The 24,614-nt window shown below is 48.4% G+C and overlaps 2 protein-coding genes across 2 annotated transcripts; one reads left to right on the top strand and one right to left on the bottom strand.

The window, feature by feature from the left end:
* Positions 1-1,198: 1,198 nt before the first annotated feature.
* Positions 1,199-20,799, top strand: CIZ1 (CDKN1A interacting zinc finger protein 1). Its single transcript, XM_030507406.1, has 16 exons — positions 1,199-1,453; positions 1,774-1,898; positions 3,825-3,940; positions 6,323-6,486; positions 7,463-7,598; positions 8,508-8,568; positions 11,389-11,468; positions 11,822-11,901; positions 12,934-13,116; positions 13,471-13,601; positions 14,000-14,084; positions 14,457-14,570; positions 14,910-15,089; positions 15,739-15,808; positions 16,888-17,009; positions 19,660-20,799. Exons 1-16 carry the CDS (start codon positions 1,199-1,201, stop codon positions 20,242-20,244), a joined length of 2,487 nt encoding a protein of 828 aa, XP_030363266.1. The 3' UTR covers positions 20,245-20,799.
* On the bottom strand, positions 20,327-23,445 carry C15H9orf16 (chromosome 15 C9orf16 homolog). The gene is made up of 2 exons (XM_030507203.1): positions 23,327-23,445; positions 20,327-21,868 (listed from the first exon to the last, which is right to left on the bottom strand). Exons 1-2 carry the CDS (start codon positions 23,397-23,399, stop codon positions 21,675-21,677), a joined length of 267 nt encoding a protein of 88 aa, XP_030363063.1. The 5' UTR covers positions 23,400-23,445; the 3' UTR covers positions 20,327-21,674.
* Positions 23,446-24,614: the final 1,169 nt, after the last annotated feature.

Here is a 24,614-nt window from a genome sequence, read left to right as displayed (position 1 = left end):
CCACTAGAGCAGGTTGCTCCAAGCCCCTGTGTCCAACCTGGCCTTGAACACTGCCAGGGATGGGGCAGCCACAGCTTCTCTGGGCACCCTGTGCCAGCGCCTCAGCACCCTCACAGGGAAGAACTTCTTAGTATCTAATCTCAGTCTCCCCTCTGTCAGTTTAAAGCCATCACTCCTTGTCCTGTCCCTACAGGCCCTTGTTCAAAGCCCCTCTCCAGGTTTCCTGTAGCCCCTTTAGGCACTGGAGCTGCTCTAAGGTCTCCCCTTAAGGAGCCTTCTCTTCTCCAGGCTGAACAAGCCCAGCTCTCTCAGCCTATCTCTATAGGAGAGATGCTCCAACCCTTGGATCATCTTCCTGGCCTCCTCTGTATGTATGTGTGTATGCTCTGGGATGTTACTTAAGCTTTCAAGCTTAAGAGGAGAGCATTTCCTGTGTGCAGACAGCTGTGACTGGGTAAAGGACTGTGGGCATTAACACTTCCAGTCACTGATTAATACGGATGGTCATCTCCAGATTGATTATTGTAAAATCAGGATGGTATAAAAAGGCCCAAAGGAAAAATCAACATATGCTGCTGCGCTGAAAATGATTAATGCTGTGTATCACCAGGAACTGTGTTCAGCTTACAATACCTTAGCTAACAATCAATTCCGATGCCTTTAATCAAGTAGTCTTTATTACTGTGAATAATAAGACTATAAAGTAAATCATTTCAGGATGGATTCTCTGGAGTGGCCAAGAGCAGAAACGCATCATTACCCTTTCTGGGTTTAGTATAAGAAGAAATGACAGTCACAGCGTATGCCTGTACAGAGGCTGTGTGTACTGAATACCCTAAAATGAATTCACTTACAGAAACCAGGTGCTGCAGGAAAGGTTTTGCTGCAAACTCCCTCCCCTTTCCCCCCAAAGGATGGACCTGCTAGAAAAGTCATCTCAGCTTACAACACAGGGCCATGTTGTAAATGTCCCTGTTTGTTTTCTCCCAGGTTCTCATGGTAAGATGTGGACGCAGCAAATGCCCGGGGGCTCTGTTGGGTTTTTTCCCCCCCAATCTCCTCAGCGAGATGGTTACCAAAGATGCCCCTGGACTATTTAAAAAACAAAACAAAGAGCAGAAAACCTCACGCTGTTGGATGCCATCTGCTCCCCCCTCTTCAGCCGTTTATTACATTCCCCCTGCCCAGCCTCGGACAGATGGTGTCCATCCCCTCCCAGCCCTCTCGAGGGACCAGGGACCTCACTCCTGCTGCTGCTGGAGGGATGAGAAATGGAGATGTCGCAGGCTGGGGAGCCCTGAGAGGCGGCTCCGGGGGTGACCCCGAGCCTTGCGGGGCAGCCGGGTCCCCCAGCCTCGCCGGAGGAGCTGCCTGGGGCCGGGCAGGTGGTCATTGTCCCCGGCGGGAAGATGGAGGCGGCTGGCGGGGAGCGGTGATCGCCGCGGGCTGCGCCGTGAGTGCCGGCGGGGAGGGGAAGCGAAGGGAAGGAGCGGCGGGCCCCGGTCCGGCAGCGCCGCGGGGAGCGGGGCGGGCTGCGGGCTCCGCTGGCAGGGGAGGGTGGGAGCGGATTTGGGAGGTGGGGTTTGGAAACCTCCTCCACAGGCTGCTGCTTGCGATGACCCCGGGGGGAAGGAGGAGGAGGAGGCACGGGGGGATCGGCTCAGTGAATGAATGGGCGGCAGCGGCGGCGGCTCCCCTGCTCAATGGCTGCTGGGCTGATACGCGCCAGCCCCGCAGCCGGTGCCTCCCTCACCCTCCCGTGTTTTGTCTCAGGCTCGCCCCGCTCGGGGCTCCACAGACATGTTCAACCAGCAGCAGTTCCAGCAGCAGCTGCTGCAGCTCCAGCACCTCCTCCAGCAGCAGCAGCACCACCACCCTCCGGCGCAGCAGGGAGGCCGGTAAGCGCCGCTACGCGAGGCCGGGGATCTCGGGCCTGTCCCGGGGGAACCGCTTTCCTCCGCCTCCCTCCCCTCCGGTCCTCCTCGGCCCGCGGAAGCCGCGGCGGGGCTGCCCTCCCCTGCCCGGGGAAGGCGACAAAGGGAGGCGGGGGCCGGCGGACGGGGGCGTAGGCCTCGATCGGGGCAGAGCCGGGGGGCTGGAGGCCTGGAGCGGGTGCCCGGAGGGGAGGCGGTGTGGGGGGGTAGTGCCTGAAGGAGAGCGGAGGGGTGGGATATGGGTCCGCACACCCCGCCGAGGGTTCGGCCGCGGCCGCTCGGCGCTTCCTCCCGTGCCCCGGCGGTGCCGCTCCCGCCGCGGGGTCCCCCGAGGGCGCGTACAGTGACCCCGGGCAGAGCATGTTGTGTGTGGGGATGCTCTGGGGCCGGGTGTCTCCCCCACAGGGGGCCGGTGCCCCGGTGAAAACGTCTTATCCTACAGAAACACTTGTCTGCACCGAATGGAGCCACCCTGCATAGACGCACACACTTCGTTATTTTATTACTGAACTGAAGCTACTTATTTATTGTCTCTCTCTGGCTGGGTATCCTGGCCTGGGTGACATTAGTGAAGTTATTTCTGCGGTGGCACAGGTGCTGAGGATGTGACAGAGCGCTGAGGGGCAGGGAGGGGATGGAGAAAACCATGGTTGGTTTGTTAAAAGACAAATGATATCTGCCAGAAATAAAAAGGCAAGTAAGCAGGGTTTTCCCAAAAAATATAGGAGCTGCTGCCCCTGATGAGCTGAGATTTGTAGAAGGAACACAAATTCAGAAATGATGCATATATTTGCAGTTATTGTTATCTTTAAAGCCACATTCAAATCAGTGGGATGTGAATTTGAGGGGAAAAAAATAATTTGGTATTTAATCCGTTGTCATAATTATTATTATAAGGCATATATCTCAGGTAAATGTGGGAATCTTTCTGTTCTGCTGGAAATACAACCTCTAAATCATTTAACCATTAACATATGTCGTATACTGTAAACAAAGTTGCCCTTAAAATGCCAGTATGGGGCTGGCTGCTGATAGCATGGCTGCATCTTACACCTTTAAAAAGTATGATTTTTCTGGTATAAATAGCTCAGAGACTAGAACAATCTAAAACAGCAAACGTGAAGATGAGCTGCTGTAAATTCTGTTAAGAGGGTTGGGGTTTTTTAACCAGCGTGTCTATTTTGATCCATGTTTGTACCTCTTTACAGCCCTGACAGATTCAGCTGTGTCAGCAGTTGTGCTTAGAGGTGGGCCTGACCTTGCTATCGCCTGAAGAAGTGCCTGCCAGTTTCTTGAGACTTTTCGTGTCTGCTCCACCCTCCTTAGAAGTGGAGAGTCCTCCGCTCGCTTCTTCCTCCCTGTGTTTTAAATATCAAGGCCGTGCTTTATTTTCCCATGCGGTTCTTGCAGTTAGGGGGCACCATTTACAGTTATGACCTGTCTGGCTCTGCGTGGGAGGCATTGATTTTTGGAAGAATGTGCTTTAAGCTACTGAAAAAAACTCCCTGGTCTTCAGAACTTCTTTTCTGTTGTTGTGTTAAATGTAGCTGCTGATCTAGATCACTCGTTTCTCCTGACAAGTGCTGCATAATTCTGTAGAACTGCAGTCAGCTCCTGGGCTTTTTTTTGTGCTGCTTGAGAGGCTTTATGTGGGCTTGGTGCTAAAGGAGTTCTGTCTGACCTCAAATTCCTTGATAGACAATCTGTCAGCTTTGGAAATTCCAGGAGAGCGTGGAGGAAAGAGGATACAGGGCTGGTGTGTGGTATCTTTTCCTGCGTGTACATCAGCATTTCGGATGTTCTTTGCTCCTCCGTTTTACACTTGTTAGGTGCCTGGAATTGAAGGGTACAGTTTTTCCTGGGTTCTTATGATTAATGCTTCTTTTCCAGGGGTTTGCCACCACCGCAACAGCAACAGATGCTGAGCTTACGGGCAACAAACCAACCATCACTGCTCAATGCCAATCCTATGCTTCAGCGGGCCTTACTCATGCAGCAGATGCAAGGTACTGTCGTTATGGGAGACGCTTCCTTACTGGAGCTATTTAATCATCCTTCATGGACTGAAACCAGAGTGTGGCTATTTCTTGCTGAACCATTGCAGTCCCTGTATTTGGCAGTTCCATTTGTCATCTTTTGGGGTTTTTTGTCCATAGTCCACATCACAGAGGTTCTTCAGTTGTTGAAAATCCCGTGTGCCTGGCTGTTCACAACTGGGAATAGCACTAGAAGGTATCAGGTTAGATACTAACTATGTGCCTTCCCTCTTAGACTCACTCGAGCCAGTATTTTTTCATCAATGTATTTATATAAAATATTATTTGCTTCTCTTTCTTGGTAGGAAGGTTAAAACCATTTATTTTGTTGTCTGTTACATACACACTAACCTGGTTTGCAGTAGATGATTTTCTTTGTCCAAACTTTGTGCAGTACAAACAAATAAAGTATGTTATTGTGGAAAGTGGTTCAGGTTTCAGTTGTCCTGTGAAATTTGGATTCCCTGAAATGACTGTCATTGATGTGGTGGATAATATCACTGTTTTTCCATCACCGTGTTTCTGCAAGTGGATTTCTTTTTGCCAGATGTGATGTTTTCAAAATAGATGCATGAAGCTGCTTTTAATTGCTGTTAAAGATACCAGGAATGTGGCTGTTTTTACTTTCGCTCATGTCTTAGCCTGGCAGCCCTTTTCAACGCAGAAAATCAGTACCTGGGATAGTTTTAAAGTGCATAGTTGAGATTAATGCCTGCAGTTTTTATCTTGCCTGTGAATCATGCCCAGATGTGAAGACAATAGATTTATTCTGCATGTCGGTAACTCCCCTTTTGTTCTCTCTTGCCCATTTAAACGAGAGGGCTCTCTAGTGACTCCAGTGGCTCTCAACAGATCTCCCTCAGGTTGCAGGGAAACTGGTGGTGACAAAGGACACGGCATGCTCCGGAGGTTGAGAGATATATATATATTTGTGACACGAAAAAAGTCTGACTGCTGTCAGCCACACTCCTGTCAGATATGTTTGATGTTAGCACGGGTGCACCTTTTCCCTAAAGCAACATCTCTTACTGAGCCAAGGACCTGAGGCTAATTAGATACAAAAGCAGGATAAGGTCTGCTAATGAGCGCTCTGCCTGCACTTGTTCCCCTTTTCACCTCTGAGCTGTGACTTCTCATTCTACACCAGGTAGCCACAGGTAACATGTAATATTATGGTTGCAGTGTCCAGTGTGGCCCTTCTTAGGGTTCTGAATTTTTTTGGTCTCTCAGGTTTGGGTTACATGTAGAATATCTGATGCTGGAGTATTTCTGTACCTGGAAAACATCAGCATCAATAATTAATTGACTGTGTGGCTTCAGCGATGGGAATAGGAAAAGATAAATACTTCAAGTTGAAATGGATGTGTGGTTTTTTAAAGGTACTAAACAGAGAGCAGAATGATTTCTTGCCTTACAGATATTGTTTTTAAATACAGCTATGTCTTTTACAGTAAGATATTATTTATGGTAAGTAATAAAAGATTAGATTGCTTTTGAAGACAAACATAAGGGAGTACTTCCAATTGTGTTGCAGGCTTTAAGCAGTGTTGTTTCAGATTTTGGGTGCCTATCTCCAAACTTTACTGCCCTGTTTTGGCAGCGGCTAAAAAGGCAGAGGATGTATTAATTCAAGTGAGGGGATGGGGGTGAAATTGCAGTATAAATCCAGATTCCCAGAATAGTGGACAGCTTCTGGGGGTCTAACTGAGGTATCTGGGCAGTTCCATTCCCTCACCCCTGAAATGGGTAAGGCAAGGACTGCCTTCATAAGGAATTGTTGAGACTTAGTCTATGGATGCTGACAGAACCAACAGGAAGTAGAGCATTAGAATTGGAAATGACAGAATCTCGAGTGTCGGGGTTGAGGTTGACATGTTGAGCCTGCATGACAACGAGGTGGCAGAGAGGGCTGGGGAATCTTTCCTTTGAGGAGTCCAGTGTTGTTTTAAACGAAATGCTGTCACTGGCATATGTTAAACAGCATCCGTGTTATGGTGTGAGCTGCCAGCTGCACAAATGTGGGATGAATTTTCCTTTTCTACAGAGAATGCTAGTAAAACGAGACCTTGTTTGTGGCAAACACAAGCGCCAGTGTGCTCAGATCAAATAATTGCTCTAATGATCTTAGCCTGCAGTGACAATTATAACTCAATAGCCTGATACGTAGTAATGGTTGCTATCACATCAAATTGGTCTGCTGAAGAGCATAGAGCACCCATACAGTGCTCAGTGAAGTAAAGGGTCTTGGGTGGAGGAGCCCTTCTGCTCTCTACCTCCTGCTTGTGCAGGTGAAGGATTTTCTCCCCCTTTGCACCCTGCAGCAGGTGACATGCTGTGTGTTTGCATTTCTAGGAAACCTGCGTGGATTTAACATGACAGCGCCAGCACTGCAGCAGTTCTTCCCTCAGGCTACAAGACATTCCCTCCTGGGGCCACCACCTGTTGGGGTCTCCTTAAAGCCTCGCTTGGGCTTCCCCAACCTCCCCTTCCAGCGGCAGAACCGGACCTTTCGCAAGGTGGGCTTCCAGTTCCTAGCTGTTGAGGAGCTTTGTGCTCCTTTTGCACTTCCAGCGGTTGACTGTGTTGTAGGTGGAGAACAAAAGAGCAGGGAGAGAGCCTTACAATGAAAACAGCACTTTGCACCATGCTGCTGACGAAGAAATGCACAAATAAGTCCATCTTTAAGGTTCTTGTGGTCCGTATTTACATTTATGATGAGAAGGTTTCTTGTCACTTCTTGCCCAAGAGAGACAATTCCTCATAGCAGAACAGTTTACACCTAAGATGTAAAAGGATCCTTTAGAAGTGCCAGCTTCAAAGTAATTGCAGTAGAAGAAATCCTGGCTGAGTGCTTTGCTTTTCCCAGAGGCTACAGTTCTGCCCCATTAGCCTTCCAAAGCAGTTCATTGTTCCCAAATGACTTGCTCCTACCATGGGCATGTCACTACCCGTTTGGGCTGTTTTCCCTTTTTTTTTAAGGTCAGGATCATATTTGTTCTTGTGGATTTTGTAAAATCTAGGAGGTTTTTTTTGTAAAAGCCTTTCTCACTTTCCACCATTAAGACCTCTTTTGTGTCCTGGAAATGGTTCTTGGGTTAATTGACCAGTACTTCCCTCCTCTTAGATTAGCTTTTGCATAGTTGGTTCCATTCTGTCAAAAAGATGTGGTGGGTAAGGTAAACTTCCACTCTTGGACTGTCCTTTCTCAGGAGTCGAAAGGAAGGGGGATTATTTTGGACTTTTCTTTTTCCCTGCCCGTGCACCTCTTGCCAGAGCCCCTCTAAAGTGACCCAACTCTCTGCAAGCAGCTGGGTCTCCTACAGTTGCTACTTTTAAAGCATTGGAGAAATGTCATTGTAAACCATCTATTCCTTTCCACTCCTGTGTGCTGGAATTCCTGTTACTGCCCCCCAGTAAAACTCTGGTGCTTTGGGTGGCATTTTGGGTTTGAGGAAGGACTAAGAACTGGCAGTAACTCTCTGCCTGTTGCAGGACTTCCACAGGGTGCCTGACAGGAAGCGGGAGTTAGACCCTGGTTCTTCATCTCAATCACAAGGTGATGAGAAAATGGATATCCCAGAGGGGGTGCAGGCAGGGTCAGAGCGGAACAACTCCTCACCATCCACAGGTAAGGGGGAGCCTGTAGTGAAACAAATGCTTGTAGACATTATAAACTGCTCTGAGCTATTCCTGCAGCAAAGGCTGGAGATTACATTAGTCTTAATCATCTACATTTCTCTCTAACTGTAAATACTTAAACTGCCTGTGAGCCCCCTGCTCTCAGGATATATGTGCTTCATATATCCTTTTTACTTGGATATTTTGGGTGTTTATAACCTTGTTCCATATCTCTTGCATGGAAGCCTCTGAGAAGTCACTTTGACAGTGAGCCCCATTTAAGATGGGGTCGGGGGAAAACTTGCTTTGAAATTGAAGCTTCCACATTGCCTTACCCATGCTGAAATCCCCATCTCCTAGAGTCAAACACATGAAGCAAAACCAGTTGCAATCAACATGCTAAGGAAAAGATGAGTTGAAAGAGTACTTGTACTCCAGAACAGAATCTCTGGCACTGAATGTCTTAGTGTCGGATACAATACAGATGTGGGGATGTTATTTCTGGCTGAAGAGTGTCTAATCTAAAAATGCAGGTGTATGACGAGGTTGTGAGCAGTGTATGCAGTGGTGAAAATTACCTGATTAAATGAGTGCTGTCAGATAGATCTGCCACCTTGGCTTATATTAATGTTCCTATGACTGGGGCTCTTGTCACCTTAAGTATAGGACTAAACCCCACTTAGTAGACATAAATACAGATTTCTTTCTGGATGACACCTCATCCAGTGACATCTGCAATTAAACTCAAGTCTCTCAGGTCATTATCTAACCTTGTCACTACTATTCTCAAATTCAGAATAAGCAAGTGTATAGTATTTGCTCTAACAGGGCTTTGTTGGCATTGGCCATTCAGTTAGGGAACATGCTCAGGGTGGCATGTTCTGCTTTGCTAAGGAGATCTCCTTCTGTCTTCTTGCAGAGCCAAGAACTCCAATAGAATCTGTGTTGAACGCTGAGCCTGCAGCAAAGAGACTGAAGAGGTATTTATTGAATGGGGTATTGAAATAGTTACTGGGCTTAGAATTGTCTGATTTTATTTCCTAATGATTAGGGCTGTACTGTGCTGGCCTGATGTCTGGCATGTAGGAGGTATTTCAGATGCTCATGGACAATTCAATCTCAATATGCTTCTGAGATCCAGCATGTTGCAGGGTCTCTGCTGAGGGTGATCCAGCTTTGGGAATGAAAAATAAGAGCTGCAGCTCATGTAAATGTGCAACAAAGTGGAGTTTGCTCATGTGTTCTCCTGCCAGGATTCTTGTAAGAAGCAGAAAGGTTCTTTTCTATCCTGGTATATTTCTCTAAATTTTCTTCTCTAAATGTCAAAAGGCAAATGAGCAGCTGTGTATCAGCAGAGAGGAAAAGCCTTGGAATATATTCTGTTACAGTAGGTGTAGGAGAAGGTAGTTTATTTTGAGGAATGAGAAAGGGAAGGGAGTCAGTACTCCCTAGTATTGAAGCCTGTATCCATGAGCGTTGAATTCTGCATCCTTTCTGCAAAGATTCTTGCCAGTACCCCTGTCTGCTGGGTAAAAATAGACAAAGGCAATCCTATTGCCCGCCAGGGCTGCGCAGCGGGCAGCAGGCTGCCCGTCAGGCCCGGCCTGGCTCTCCTGCCTCCGCGGCGGGTGCAGGCAGGGACAGCCGGGGCTGCATTGCCATCTAGTGGGACGGCAGCTCCCGGTGCCATCTGCACAGCGCCGCACCTCTCCCGGAGCTGTCGCCGTTAGCTGGTGCGGAGGGAGAAGAGGAGGGAGTGAACACAGATTTCTGGAGGCATTGATTTGAGAATTCCTCAACATATGTTAATGACTATGAGTCAGGACTCCTGGGGCCTCTTATCTTCCCTGTTAACAATTCACTGTGTGCTTTTGGACAAGTTTCTTCACCTCTCTGTTTCCCATCTGCAGATTAGAAATTAATGGCTAGCTTTAGGGAGACTATTCCAGGATTACTTTGATGTTCAGATGTTACCTTGATCATGTAAAACATTAGAGAGTGATAAATATTATGTGAGCAGGGACTGTTGTCAATTATGGACTCTGATTAGCAAGAAAGTGAATCAATTCAATTAAAGCAAAGTTGAATGCATTTGCGCGTGTGCTTTGTTAATCTGTTTGCCAAAGCTAATTTAATTTTAATTACATTAATATTTAGTAGGGTATTAATCAAAGTCCTGTTCCATACACTGAAAAAGGACTCAAGCCTGAGGAATGACAGCTCTCTCTGCAGCAAGCCTGCTATTAGGAAAAGCCTTTCCTAAGCAGTAGTTAGGGACTGCCAGATTTGATGCATATATTGTGGCTGGTATTTACTTAGAATAGATCATTCCTTAGCTTTCTTTTAAGTGTTTTTGTTTATTTCCAATGAACAGTGATGGATCTCTGCAAAAAAAATAGCTTACTGTTCTCTATTGCCCTTCACAGATGAGAAGGGCATTCCCCCATCCATGTCACACCTTTTTGTTTCATGCTTCATTGTTCCGTTTCCCCTTGCCCAGGAATACCAGCCTCCTTCTTCATTTCAGGTTTTTCCCACTTCTGCCTTTTCTCCTATGTACCATCTGTATACCTGGACCAACATCCTCATTCCAGTGCAGAAAGCACTCATCATCTTCAAATCCTCCTTGAACGCCCGCTTCTAGCATGGCCTGACAAGTATCCATAGAATACCATTTCCTCCTTAGATCATGCTTGTGATGCCTTTTGCTCCCTTAGATTGCTCCTTAGATTTGCAGTTTAGACTGCAAACCCCTGCCCTGGAGTGCTGTCACCATCTGTGTGTGGTGTAGTGTTGAGCCTGCTGGCAGCACTTGACAAGTAATGTTAATGCCAGCCACTCTTGTTTTCTTCGTGGTTGCACTGCCCAAACCCTGCTGCATATTTATAGCTGTGTAACCCGGTTACATTGTCACTTATCAGTCCCATAAATTTGGGGGGGGGAGGGTGTTTGGATTGCTGGATGCAGTTTTACCTGCACAGTCTGCACTCTTGCTTGTGCAGAACATGCTGCTCTGTGTTGGCACCAGCGGCTGGAATATCAAGGCAGCCTCAGAGAGAAGACATTCAAGCCATGGTGAAAGGTGCTGATGGAAAAACAGGGGATGGAGAAAGATACTATAAAGTACACTTTGTGCCCTATGGAAGCCAACTGTTCGCTCTCAGCAGTCCCCTTAAGATCTTCTTTTCTCCTTAGCAGATCACCAGTACCAAATAAAACAAAGTCCTTTTGATTTGCATCTCGTACAGTTCCACTTCCCTCACAAGCAGAACTGTAGGGACTCTGGAATGAAACGTGACTGATACAAACAGAGCAGGCAGTGATGATGGAAACCCTGTAAGACATCACTGTGAACCCATTCAGTTTTGACAGGTCTCTGTTTCCCCTTGCACAGAGCAGCCTGGAATACTGTCTGGGTATTGCAGTTTCCCTGCATGTCAGACAGGAGTGAGCTCTTGAAGCTCTTGTGAAGAATATTTCCTCTGTGAACTTATTTCCCTGCAGGCCTCTGGCAGGAGAGGGCAATGATCAAAAAAATCCAAAGTTCCAAAGTGATCCAAAAAGTGGCAACTTTCTTGTCCAGATTGTTTGGCTGCTCCTTCTGAAGCTGTTCTAGAATGCCTCCCCTTCATTGTTTTATTTTGCCAAATCCTTGCCTGAAATACTACTCCCAGTAGCATCCTTATTTGGGGATTTAGTCTAGAGTGTGTGGTAGCTTAGACCCTAGCCTGTGCCTTGGGGTGTCTTCTGGATCTCTCTGTAACATGGTGAATAAGGTTATTTTCTTGATATCATTCAAGTGTGACTGAGGAGTCTGCATTAGAGGATACCACGGACAGCAGGGCAGCAGGAGAGTCCAGCTCCCGTGTCCAAGCTGATGGTAAGTTGCTGAGCACCATGACTTATACTTTTAGGGCACACCTTGATGGAACTGCATCTGTAGATTAGGTGGGTCTTGTTGGAAGTGTCCTTCCTCCAGTGGTGCAGGACGGGGAAAGGAGAAAACCTAGGAACCACATCCAAACATAGTCCTCTAAACCTGTTGCCTACCAAATGGAAATGATGGGAAGTTTCCCTCTTTAATAAGGAATTTTTTGTTTGAAAGGTTTGTGAACTGGGCTTATGGCCAGCAGTGCTGTGAGGAAAGCTCCCTGGCTTCATTCACCTGCTGCTTTGTTTCTTCTGTCATTGCTATTTTGATCTAAGGCAGCTAAAAAGACTCTCTCTTCCTAGGTACAGACAATGCAAAGGAGTACACAGGTGAAGATCTCTCTAAAGAGAGGAAATTCTCTGAGGAACCAAAGGCTCCTGAGGTGAGTAGACACCACTCTGTGCAGGGGTGGTGCAGAACATAAAACCTCCTTCTCCATCCCAGAGGAGCCCGTTGCCACTGGGAACCAGATGGCACCCACGTCTGGAGCTCTGGCTCCTGCTGTAAGCTGTTGTCCCTGGCAATAAGGCATAATATGTCTGTAATTAGTGCACAGTCTGCTCTGACTTGCTGCTTTTGTACCTCTGCTGGGCTGTACCTTACCCACTGCTGGCTGTTTGTGGTGCTGGGGTTTGTTAAGATTTCAGTATTCATCTGGAAAGATGGAAAGTTGAATTGAAAGAACCACTGAAAAATATATGTATTGAGAGCCATGGCTGAATACATCTTTTATGCTGCAGGAGAGCAGGTGTAAAAAGAAATGGGGTGAAAAGATGGGAGCTGCTGTGGGACTTGTCATTGCAGCAGGTGTGAGCAGATAGTGGGAGTCTGTGCTTTTCAAAGGCAGAGACAGAGGTGAAGCCAGCAAACCTGAGAATCTTTTGCATGAAATACATTGCCCACGTGTTAGATGTTAAACCAGGTCCTTATGCTGTGTAAATCTGTAAGCAAAAGTTGAACCTGTAGCGTAAATCAGACTTGATAGTCTTCCATAACTGGAGATACTTGTTGATGCGATCATATCTATCATCCTGCCCTTGTTTGAGTTTCTTACTCCATCAGGTATGGTGCTGAGTTGCCTTTAGTTCTGCAGTGGAGAAACATAAGCTGATTGTGCCCCTTACCAACACGTTGTTGTTGCTCTAATCTCCAGAGGCTGGGTCATACGGTATCTACAGAGGCTGTAGGAACAACCATCTGTACTAATAGGCCTGGTGCTATGACACAGGATTGCTGGTTTAGCAGTGTTGAGGAGGAGTGTGTACAAGACTCTCTCTGATCAGCCTCCTGTGGTTTCAAGCTTAAATACATTTTTGTTAGAGGTAGAAAGCTTGGGTCACATAAAAAAGCTGGTGTGATTTTTAGTGTCTTCCTCTGAGAGACTGGACTTCATCTTGACTCCTTCTTTTGGCAGGTGTTGAGCTCTGGAGGTTCGCTGAAAGTGACCATCCAGCAGAGCAGTGAGAGCAGAGCTATCAGTACAACAGCTCTGAAGCCAGGCCACTGGACCTGCGAGGTGGGCACAGCTGATCCCAACCCTGAATCCGTCCTTAAATTCTACTGTTACATCTGCAAGACCAACTGCTGCAGTCAGCAGGTACAAACCCACAGGTCTGACTGGGATATGGGTGGTCAAGAGAAGGGAATTACATGGCCTGCTGCTGTGGGGAGGTGCAGCAGGAGGCTTGTTAACAAGAGCTTATGCTTCAGGAATAAAGAACATAAAAAGTAAAGACAAGCATGCAGATAAAATAAACCTCTTCTGAAGAGCTGGCAAGCAACCTGCTCGAGAGCAAATGTGGGTGGATCCGCAGGCAGCCATGCTCTTAAGCTTTTGTACCACTTCATTGTTAAACAGCAGTCAAAAGAATGGAAAGCATAGCTCATGCCTATTATTTTCTGTATTTTGGATCCATATAAATGGATTTTTTTCTCCTAACCTCTCTCTCAGAATTTCCAATCCCACATGGCTGGAATTCAGCACCAGCAGCGACTTGGGGAGATCCAGCACATGAGCAATGTTTGTTTTGTTTCACTACTGCCCATGGTGAAGGAGCAGAAGGCACTAGCAGAAAAAGATGGGTAAGTGTTGGTTTGCACTAGAAAAGTCAGTCTGAATATGGACCTAAAATTCCTCACTGTGCCAGGGTGCCCTCCTGTTCTAGGTAAGGTACAAAATCCCTCTGGTTTCAGGAGCCTTCATCTCCTTCAGGCAACTTTCTTCCTGCTGAAGGATACCAGGGTTGACTTTGACCTGCTGTGTAGTTTTTAATACAGTAGATCCAGTTGGAGCCTTGTTTTAACTGGTGCCTTTCTGTCAGCATGAGATAAAGTAACCTATATAAGTGGGTGGGAAGGGGAGAAGATAAATCCGAGCCTGTAAAGATAGGAATGCTGAGGAAAACAATGCCAGGAACAGATTGCAAATTGCAGTATTCCATGGAGGTGTGACTTACAGATATATCTGTTCTCACTTTCAGAGAGGCCCAGCAGCGATGGTGTAACACTTGTCAGATACACTTCACAGGGGATCTAATCAAACATCGCAGGACCCAAGAACACAAGGTAACAACCATAGCATGGATTTAATCTGTGCACAGACCTTTCTTGGGGATTGAGTGGAAGTGTCTAGCATCTCCTGCTCCTCAGGCAGCAAAGGAAGAGCAATTGGAGTGGAGAGATGCATGTAAAGTTCTGCCAGTAACATCCTCGGTGCTGAAGGGCACTGCCATGCTACCTCCTGCCTCTGAACGCTGGCACTGTTGGAGCTTCCAGTCCTGGAGCTTCTTGCTGTGTCAGTATGGCCTGAAGCACCTCTAGTTTATATTTCTTGACTTTTCTCAATAAATATGGCCTCTCTCACCTAATCAATTGAATGGAGGAATTGGTGGGCAGTCTGTAATCTTGTGACTTACTGAATTGCCCTTCTTCCCTTAGCTGGCCAAACGCTCGCTTCGTCCCTTCTGCACTGTCTGCAGCCGCCACTTCAAGACCCCTCGCAAGTTTGTGGAGCATATGAAGTCCCCTGAGCACAAACAGAAAGCCAAAGAGGTAATACTGCCTGAACAGATACCTGTGGAGGACTGGAGGCAGCTACACTGTGAAGCAGGTTAACTTTCTGCTTCCCTCATACAGAAGGGATGAAAGGAAGACATGCAGTTCTTCCAACCCTCTTTTAGTTTTCATCTTTTGCTGGACTTCAAGTGTTAGAGCTTAAGGAAATTGAGTGGAAAAGGGACAAGGAGTTAGACGTGTCTAGAAGTGAGATAGATTTGTGCCTCTCTTGCAGTCCCTTCTACTCATCACATGCAGTCTGTTCAGAATCTGGGTTTTCCTTGGTTAAATGGAGAGTGCAGAGTTGATCTGATCTTTCTTTTCTGTATGTGGCAGGTGAGGCTAGGAGAGAAGGAGTTGGGCAGCCCAGAAGATTCAGAGGAGTTGATCACAGTGGATGCTGTTGGCTGTTTTGAAGATGATGATGATGAAGAGGAGGAGGAGGAGGGGGCAGCTGGTGAGGAGGAAGACCTTGATGTAGTGCTGATAGAGAATGAGGATTCTGCTGCAAAGCAGGTATGCCATTTGAAAGGAGAAGGAATGACCTGTCAGAATCTGCTGTGGGATCCTGTGACTTAGTTGGTGTTACCTGGTTGAGCTCCAGGTTTCAAGAGTCCAGTCAAGTTTGCACCCTGCAGCAGGAGGGTGAGGGCTCTGGGGTTCTTCCAGAGCACAGGAGGATGCAAAGGAGAATCGGGCACTACCTGTGGGATACAGGAGGGTGTTTCTGCTGTGCTCTACAGCTCCTACTGCCGTCTTCAAACATGACCTTGTCATTGAGGACCATAAGCAATGGTTTCTTAAGGGAAAGAATTTCTGACAAAGACACTGACATAGTCTCTTTGAATGGCCACACAGTACCTTGGTCTCGTAGCATTAACATATGTGTGGAGGTTTATCTTGATAAATATTTTCTCAGTAGATAGCAGTTACCAAGAAGGAGGTACATGGCTAAGCTACTTCAGGCTTGGAGTGCAAGGGGTGGTTTTAACCCTTGTAACAGAGTGGCCTGCTGACACTGGGGTTTGTATGTGGCCCTAACCAGATGCTGTGCAACTCTGCCTCTGGTATGTGAATCCTCTGTTTTGCTCCCAAGCTCATCAGCAAAGCCCAGGAAGGGAACTGGCAGAGATACAGTAGGCACTAATGTTCTTTTGGTTTCCAGACTGGGCTGAAGGAAGTGTCTTTGGAGGATTACGAAGGAAGCGAGAAGTATTGTCCAGACACAGCCTATGGTAAGCAAGCAGAGTTAAGTGCAAAGGCCCAAGAGCCTTCTCTGGCCACACACTGTATCTGTAAGAGAGGGTGATCTCTACCTACTGCTGTAACAACTTCTTGGGCCATGGTGCTTCAGCATATGGATTGGACTGGTGCAGGTCACTGCTGCCTGGAGAAAGAGCCAAACGTTGCTTTATTACTGTGTGATAAACCATAAGGATGTGATTGATGTTTGTCAGCAGCCTTTTGCTTTGAAGAAGAAAGGATGAGAGCCAGATTCCTTACTAAGGTAGGAAACGGACAAGTAAGGCAGGGGAAGAAAGTAGGTAGCAAATGAGAGATGCTCTGGAAAGATGGAGCCTGGAAGCGTATTGATTGGAATGCTTTCCAACAGAAATGCAGCTTGTATAGAGATACTGAGCAGTACTGACAGTATCGAGCTCTCTGCTAGAGCCCAAACTGTGCATGTTTCCTCTGCTTCAGAACCCCCACGCTCCACCTAGCACTTACTCAGACATGTTGCTGGACTGGTGGGCAGTGTTGCCTCCAGATGGCTGTCCCTGGTCCCCACCCTGCGAGCGATTCTGACTTCAAACCTCTAACGGCCACTGGTGTTGTGAGGAGGGCAGCTCTGCAGAGGCTGTTTTGTGCCCAAGGAGAGCTCTGTTTACACCAATCTTCCATATCGCTGTAACCTTCCACTATCGTGTGGCAGATGGAATAATGATTCATGCTGTGAATGTTCTCTGCGTGTTCCTCTTGCGCGCCTGCTGTCTTCTGCTTGGTTTGATCCCATTACATTAGATCACATGTTCTCTGTAGTTTTCCATTGTATTCTTTTTTTCCTTCCCCCTCCTCCTTTAATGCTCTGTGTAGTTTCTTTGCTCTGGCAGCCAGATTTCTCTCTGAATATCAACCACACAGCCATTCCATGGTAAGATGAGATATTCAGCAAGTCATCTTGCAACTCCCTGATTAACAGAAGCAAAGCTTTCCACTTTTCTTCCCCCTTCAACCCTTTCCCTTTTAACATGCTTTCATTATTTGAGTTCCATTCAATGTGATCTGTGATTTCCCTTCCCCTCCCGTTTCACAGGCCTGGATTTTCTGGTCCCCGTCGCAGGTTACCTCTGCAGGCTGTGTCACAAATTCTACCATAGCGACTCTGCTGCCCGGCTCGCACACTGCAAGTCCCTGATGCATTTTGAGAACTTTCAGGTTAGACCCTTTGGCGATTGCATGGCCTGGCATTTGTTACCCCCCGTGCGTGTCTCTTCAGCCAATTCACCACGTTAGCTGTCTTGTCTTCAGTTCATTTCCATCATCCTTGGTGTCCATCGTACCATAGCTTTCTCCTGGTGTGCTCTGTGTTTGTCTCCCATCACCCCTGTAGATCTGAAAGCAGTCCAGTCCCGCTTCCCAGCTACTGCTGCTGTCATCTTGTTGCCCATTTCTGGCTGGAAATCTTCCTCAGAGTGTCTGCTCTGTTTGCTGAACCTGTGGAGTCTATCGTTCAGTCGAGGCCTCTTTGTTAGACAGATTACAGGTGGGTTGAGATGGGGAAAGAACAAGAGAGAGAGGCTGTTCCTTGTAAAGCAAGCTGGTACATAATACATCTTTGCCTGTGATACTGCAGGAACAGCTCCGCTAGCCAAAATTGTGGGTGTGATTCATCCATGAAGGAGCCTGGTAAAATCAGATACTCACCTTAAGTGTCTGGAAATTTAACATTACAGACTCTTTGTGTGATGGAAGCTACCAGCAGTTGAGAGTCCATTTGGTCCCCAGGGTCAGCCTGCAAGAGGAATTGAGTCTGTCTGTCTGTCTGCTACCCTTTCCTAGAAACTCCTCAGCACAAAGCTCTGCCAACTGATGCTGTTCCTTTGCTTTACTGGCTCCACCTAAAGAAGCCATATTGCCCCTGGCTGCTTTTGTATCTAGAAGCTTTTCTTACTGAGCTGGCCTGGAATCTGCCTCCATCGTTCTGTCCTTGTTGACTTGCCAGGGGGTGAGGGGCCTTGTGGTGGGTTCACAGGGCTTGCACTGTCTCTGCCCTCTCCCATGACCACCGCCTGGGCCCTGGCTGTGCAGGAGAGCGGTGTTCCCTGACCCTGGCAAGGAGGGAGGCTCTCACACTGACTTTGTCCTCTGCCTGCACCCAAAACCTGCTCCAACAAAAGCCAATGTGCTTCCCTACCAGCTTTTGATAGTGTTTGAGAAACAGACAGACACCCCCCAAGCCCCTCAAACTTCATGTTTTTCTTCTAGTCTTCAGGCAGGTTAACTATTCTTAGCCAACAATCCCTGCCTCCAGCAAGGGGTGGGTGCTGCAGAAGCCAGCACTTAGAGCAGTAGATTTGGAATGGCAAATACCCGGAGAAGACCACAGCTGTTCTTTCATGGTTGCTCATCCTCTCCCACTCCTGCAGTAAGACATTTCAGGGAAGAAGGAATCGGCCTTGCAGTTTTCCTGGCTTATTTTAGATCAGCTTAGAGTGAAACTGCAGCAGCAGTGTGCTATGCCTCCCTTTTGGCCCACTTAGAGCTGAAATCAGATGCTCTTCAAATGGATGCCAGAGTGACCTGGAGGAATTATTTATGACAAAAGAGTCCAACCTTAAATACCTGCAGGCAGATAACTATTATTCTGGGTGCCTTGGGGCTGTCACAGTCTGAGTTAGATCATTGCTAGTTTCTGGGGTACCCTCATCTGAGAAGCAGAGGGTTTCAAAGCAGAGAATTGTCTGCTGGTGAAGCAGTTCCCAGCATCACTCTGGAAACAAGTTGGTGTGCTTGTACCTGGTTTAGTTTGGCTACAGCACGATGACTTGACTGATCTAATTCCAATACGTGATGATATCGTGCCTAACCCACTATTTGAGGACAGAGAAAGAATAAGCCTGATAAACTGAATTACAAAGTAAAGCTGCCTGTCTGATGTGTAATTCCACACTGCAGACGATGGTAGCACTGCTAAATTGTCAGGGCTGATGCTAGCACCAGTTCAAGGGACCCGTTAGCAGAAAGCTGAAAGTGAATTGATTGTGGAGGGAAGTGCTGAGGAAAAGATTATTGGTTTATTCTTCAGCTCATGCTCTGGGTCTTGAAGACCAGATTCCTGCTGCACGTGGGTAGCTATACAGAATTGCTGTCTTTCTGAAATCCAGTCTTGCAAATGGCTGTGGGCCATTTTAATCTCCTTACAGACCTCTACTGGTTCATCGTGACAGTGAGTGCAAATGAGCCATTTGATCGATGAAATGCTTCCCTTTCTTCTGTAGAGAACCTCGGTGCCCTGTAACAAGCAGATATGCTTGGTATCTTAATGTTCCTGTCACCAGTTTCACTGACTGCACAGATTGTATCAGAGAGTGAAAAAACCTTAAGCTTTCAACTTTAGTCTTGCTTTGGCTGATGAACATTAAATCACTTCACTGTAGCAGAGGGCAGTGCCTCATGTATCCAGGGTGCACATCCAGAGTTACATCCTGGCAGGAGCTGAAGCAAGAGCTGTCACTTCCACTGTTACATCTATAAAATCCTGAGTCTGACTAAGATTAACAGTTGCCAAAACATGATTTTTTTTTTTGTCTGGGGAGCCAGGGGTCTGCCATGCACTCGCTCAGCACTCAGTAATGTGAGAGGGATTGCACTTCTTAATATTGCCACTTTTCCTCACAGGAGCTGACCATTCTCTGCTCGAAAGCCTCAGCAGCCAGGCCAGGAGAGCTGCTGGGACAAGTCGTGCCCCTGCAGATTGTAGCTGCTGCTCACCACTGTTTTTGTACAGGTTTTCCTGGACCAGCTGCCACTTGCTGCAGTGACTGAGCTGGGTTTGTCTCTCATGTTGGTTTGTTTGTATTTGCAGAGATACAAGGCAGCGAGGCATCGTGCCACAGCTGCCTACCCCGAGGCTCCTTTGCATTCCCAGGGCTCCAGCTCCCAATTGCTGGATGATCCGAAACAGCCTCCTGCTCCAGCAGCAGATACCAGCAAGAAAATGAATGATGATCGTGGGATAGACAAAGGGGGCACAGAGCCATCAGCCCTGCAAGAACAAGCTCCAAGGTCTCTGGAGGGTAAGGGTGAGCTGGCCACCTCTGTAGCAGAGGGCAAAGGCCTGGCCAGTGTGACTGATGATGTGTGTGGAATCATGGTTGTAGACGAAGAGAACCTACAGGAAGAGAGCAAGTCCACTACCACTAGTGCCGACTGGCCGCTCCCTGAGGAGAACCGCGCCGCAGGGGAGTTGTTGGGATCCACCGGGTGTGAGGAGGAGGAAGCCAATGCAGCCAGGCAAAGGGAAGGCCCAGACGACTGCCAGGATCCGGGGAGCGGATGGGGTTTAGCACAGAATGAGGCAGAGGCAGAGCCTTCCTCCCTAGCCAAAGGTGAGACAGCCGGTCTTACCTCTGCTGGGTGCAGACGCTCTTCTAGGCGCAAACCCAGATAGAGTGGCCTTAAAGGGAGAGCCCTTCACATATGATATTTGCTGGAAATGTTTATTTTCTGAGTCTTTTAATAGAGCAAAAACCTTCAACTTTACTGCTGTTTTTATTTTAAGAATAAAAGAAGCCTGGCTTTAGCGTGTCTAATACAGGATGGTGTTGGTTATTTCTTGTACAGTTGGGACACAGCAATTGTGTGGAAGAACTGAGGCTTGGATTGTTGAACCTGGAAATGGGATTGTTACAGAGGACAAAGTTCATGAAGTAGATGGATGCAGACTTAGTAGTAAGAATTCTTTGTAGTTCCTCTCATTTCCCTTCCAGGCAGAGGAAACATTTATCTCTTGGGAGACTCTGTGCCCAATTCTGCTTCTCAGAACAGTTTCCTTTCAGAGATGCACACTCTCAGGCAAGCACTGTGTCCTGAGCTAGGCAAGAATGTGCATCTTGGTCCTCTGTTAATACTACAAGGCCTAATACAGTCTGTTCTCATAGTGGAGGCTCTCAGGAACAAATCTTATTTCAAACTGATTTTAATAAAACAGATTTCTTATAAATAACTTCTGTAACTTTCAAAACAAACTCCTTTAATTCTACAGAACAGTAAGAATTGTTTTGCAGCGCTGGCCCCAGGCCATCCTGACAAGGTTGCAGTTTCAGACCAGGATGCTCGTGCATGCTCTTGTCAAAATGTACAGGGAGCAGCCCAGGGGCAGATCTTGTCTCTGCTCTGCGCAGCTCATGCTGTGGTGGGGACTAACTGGGCTGCTCTGCTTCCATCACCCGAGCCCTTAATGGCAGCTTAAGGAGTTAGGCAGCTTCCAACTCTACCAGTCAAAACATCGTCCTGGTAGCTTGACTTATCTGTTGGGAAGGGGATAGAAGCATCTGGTGATGTGGGAACATCAGCCAATACTTTGGACATCCCAGTTAATGTGAATAATGGAGAAGCTGTAGTTTTAAGGCAGGAGCTGGCTTAGGGCTTCCCTCTCCAAGTCTGTCACCTGAGTTACACATAGGGGCAAGCCTGGAGTCAGGACAGCTCCTGCCTTCTGTGCTTTCTGAGGGAAGAGGCTAGGGCTGTAACACTCCGTGCCTGGATTTAATGGTCTAAAAGAGCAGAGATCATTTTTGCTCTTTGGGAAGAGGGGCCTGCTCACAACCAACCTGCATGGCATCAGGTTTCCTTACAACCAACTTTAACCAAGTGTCAGTGCCAGGCTTATGTTGGGGAGCAGAAAGAACCAGCTCTCCTCCATCCACCTGTGTGCTTCTGCACCTATCACACAGCTAAAGGAAAACAGAACATGGAGGTGAATGGCAGGACACAAGCACAGGAAGGAACAAGTTACAGGCACAAGGTACCTCTTCAAGTTCTAAGATTAAATCAGTGAGCAGTCCCCTCAGCAATACCATCTGAGTTTGTGGCCAGACACTAGTTGGGAGGCTGTGATCCCTGCACATCAGCTTCCATGTTCTGCTGCTCGCTCTGCTGCTGGAACTCCAGACGCGTCTGGCGGTTGGACTCCAGCAGCTCTTTCAAGCAGGCATGTAGATAATCGTTCTTCTCCTCCAGGTGATCCAAGCAGGAGTTGATCTGGTCCAGCATGGAGTTTATTGCTGCATATTCTAAAAAGGAAGGGAAATGAGAGACTGAACAATGTAAGTATATTGTCACCGCGGCCAGTGACGGCAGCAAGAGCTCTGCAAAACGCACCCACAGCATTCTGGCTCTGCCTAATCTGCCACCGGGTGGGTGAAGTAAAATGCAACTGCATCCTGTGTGTGTTGTGTTACCTTATCAAATAGGCAGCTGGAGGACTGGTACCACGGTCTGAGGCAACATACCTGGGCAGCCCAAACCCACTGCTGGTGTATGCAGCAGCCTCTGATCTCGCACATAAATAGCTGAGTGCTAGCGTGCAGCGATCCACACTGCAACAGCACCAAATAAATCCCAAGTGAGGCTTTTTAGCTGCCTTAGGGATCATCTTTCCTGATGGTGGAGACGTTCTGGCACTGTGGTGAAGCACTAACATCCTGTGAATTACCTGCGAGAGGCTCCCAGGCCTGGGATGCGCTTTGCAAGTGCCTGGCTGGGCTCAGACTGCCAACACAGCACAGCCATTGCTGTGGCAGGAGCAGGGATGAGCCCAAAGGTGCTGCCAGAGGCACTGCTGCTTCTGAAGTGTGGGGCACAGGGTTCAACTGCAGGATTTTCATGTACCATTAAGGCTTTGGGTACTTCAGATTAAAATCGAACTCAGCCAGTATGACCCTGACACTTGGTTCTCTGGGTACAGTTTCTTATTCACAGCACTTGTTTCAACTGCAGAAGTGTCAGCCTGGGTACAACGGCATTTCAGTGCTGTGTATTAGCACTGTTAATCAGATGAAGAGAGCTGTGCTGCTGTGTTGAAACACTTTTGGATTGCTCTGAGCAATATTCACACAATCCTAAAGAATAACAAAAAAGACTGAAAAAACAAGATAAACCTGTGCTGACAAGTTACTCGGGAGCCAGTCTCCTGTTCGTTTCTGAAGCCACACGGGCTGAACACATGCAGGGAGACGGGCATCGAGCTGTGACCCACAGGCTGACGTTTGTGAGGCTGGTGGGCTGCAGGGCAGGGAGGTGTGGGCTGGACAAACCCACACCTCACCGGCTGGGGCTGGCTCCTCTCCGCCTTGTCATCAGAGCCAAGGTGGCACACGCAGTGCCTGGCTGGAGCACTGCTTGGAGCCAAGGGAGAAAGCGAGGAGGAGGAGGAGGATGTGCTCGGGGCACCCTTGTTCTGTGGTGAGGGTCGAGCCGTGCTGGATTTCAGCCTCCCCAACCCAACCAAGTCACCCATCCTGCGGTTTCAAAACCGAAACACCCTCCTTCTCCTCAGCCACACGCACCCGCTAAAGCACGGGATAAACCGATCACAAGGAAAGCAAACGCACGCCCCAGGGCAGCGGGAGCTCACTGCCCCACCGCCGGGCGGGGGCCGGCCCAGCGCTGCTCCCAGCTGAGGCAGCAACACGTTACCGGAGCCCCTAGGGGGCCCTGGCCCCACGCCACCGCGGGCCGCCGCCACGCACCTTCCTCCCCGAAGCTGTCCCCGTCCCCGTCGTCGCCCACCGGGACCTGCGGCTCCGCGTTGGGCCCCGACATCCCGCCACCGGAACCGCCCGCACGGCGCGTCCGTGCGCCCGCAAGGGCCGCTAGCCAATGGGAAAGCTCGGCGCCGCTCGCGTCACGCAGGTCCGGCCGGCCGGCGCGGGGGTAAAGCCTGTGGTTAGCGCGCAGGGTGCGGCGCGGAAAGGGCGCGGGCGGGAGCGGCGGGCAGCGCTCGGCAGCGGGGCGGGCTCCGCGCTCCGCAGTCGTTGGTGTTTGCAGCCAAACTCCAAGCTGTCCCTTTGCCCCGTGGTGTCCGCAGTGGCATCCCCATCCCAGGGCTGCCCTAGACATAGCACGCACCAGCATTTCACGCATTTAGTGATAGGACAAGAGGAAACGGCCTCAAGCTGCACCAGGGGAGGTTTAGATGGAGATGAGGAACAATTCCTTCCCCAAAGGGTGCTCAGGCATTGGACCAGGCTGCCCAGGGCAGTGCTGGAGTCACCGTCCCTGCAAGTGTTCACACCCCGTGTAGACGAGGCCCTCAGTGCCATGGGTTAGTGGTGGCCTTGGCAGTGCTGGGCAACGGTTGGACTTGATGAGCTTAAAGGTCTTTCCCAACCCAGTTGATTCTATGACTATGATTTGGGCATGAAGCAAAGCTGCCCTCTGGGGCCATCATCAGCGCTTCGTTCCCAAGACAACTCCTGATCCATATGAACAAGGCTGTATCTCTGCCATGAGGGCTGTCCTGTGAGTGCTGAGGCCACAGCAGCAAGTGCTTTGCTGCTGAACTCCACAACCCAGCCGTGCCACCAGCTCTGCCTCATCCCCTCAGCAGCTTGAACCATGCTCAGGTCACCTCCACACCTCCTCTGCCCTGAAGGAGCAAGTGCAACGCGCTTTGTCCTTCCTTGTCTTTGGCCCAGTATCGCTCGTACCTCACTTGCCCTGAGGAGATCTAATTGCTGTGTGGGTTTTTTTCATCCCGATGTCACTGGGATGAAAATAACTTGCAATTAGAGCGCTAATTCAAGCAGCACTCAGGAGATAAACCCGGTTTGAGGACTCCGTTACTAAATGGGTATTTGGGACACAGAAGAAAAAGTTATGTCCTCATTTAACATCGCAGCCAGCTCTTCTCCTTTCTGTGGGGTAACCCTGCTGCACGCTGCAGTACTGGGCCCAAAATAGGGGAATTGGAAATTAATTAATAGACATAACCACGCTTTAATGAAAAGGATGATGACTTTCAGCGTGAAGGTTTGC

This window comes from Strigops habroptila, chromosome 15, assembly GCF_004027225.2.
Source record: "Strigops habroptila isolate Jane chromosome 15, bStrHab1.2.pri, whole genome shotgun sequence".
Lineage (NCBI taxonomy): Eukaryota > Metazoa > Chordata > Aves > Psittaciformes > Psittacidae > Strigops > Strigops habroptila.
This window is presented reverse-complemented; position numbering and strand designations above follow the sequence as displayed.

Coding starts and splice junctions, on each gene's coding strand:
- C15H9orf16 (XM_030507203.1), bottom strand. CDS start 23,399: ATGTCGGGGCCCAACGCGGAGCCGCAGGTCCCGGTGGGCGACGACGGG. Junction 21,869..23,326: donor GGACAGCTTCGGGGAGGAAG/GTGCGTGGCGGC, acceptor CTTCCTTTTTAG/AATATGCAGCAATAAACTCC.
- CIZ1 (XM_030507406.1), top strand. CDS start 1,199: ATGGTGTCCATCCCCTCCCAGCCCTCTCGAGGGACCAGGGACCTCACT. Junction 1,899..3,824: donor CCGGCGCAGCAGGGAGGCCG/GTAAGCGCCGCT, acceptor CTTCTTTTCCAG/GGGTTTGCCACCACCGCAAC. Junction 17,010..19,659: donor TGCATTTTGAGAACTTTCAG/GTTAGACCCTTT, acceptor TTGTATTTGCAG/AGATACAAGGCAGCGAGGCA.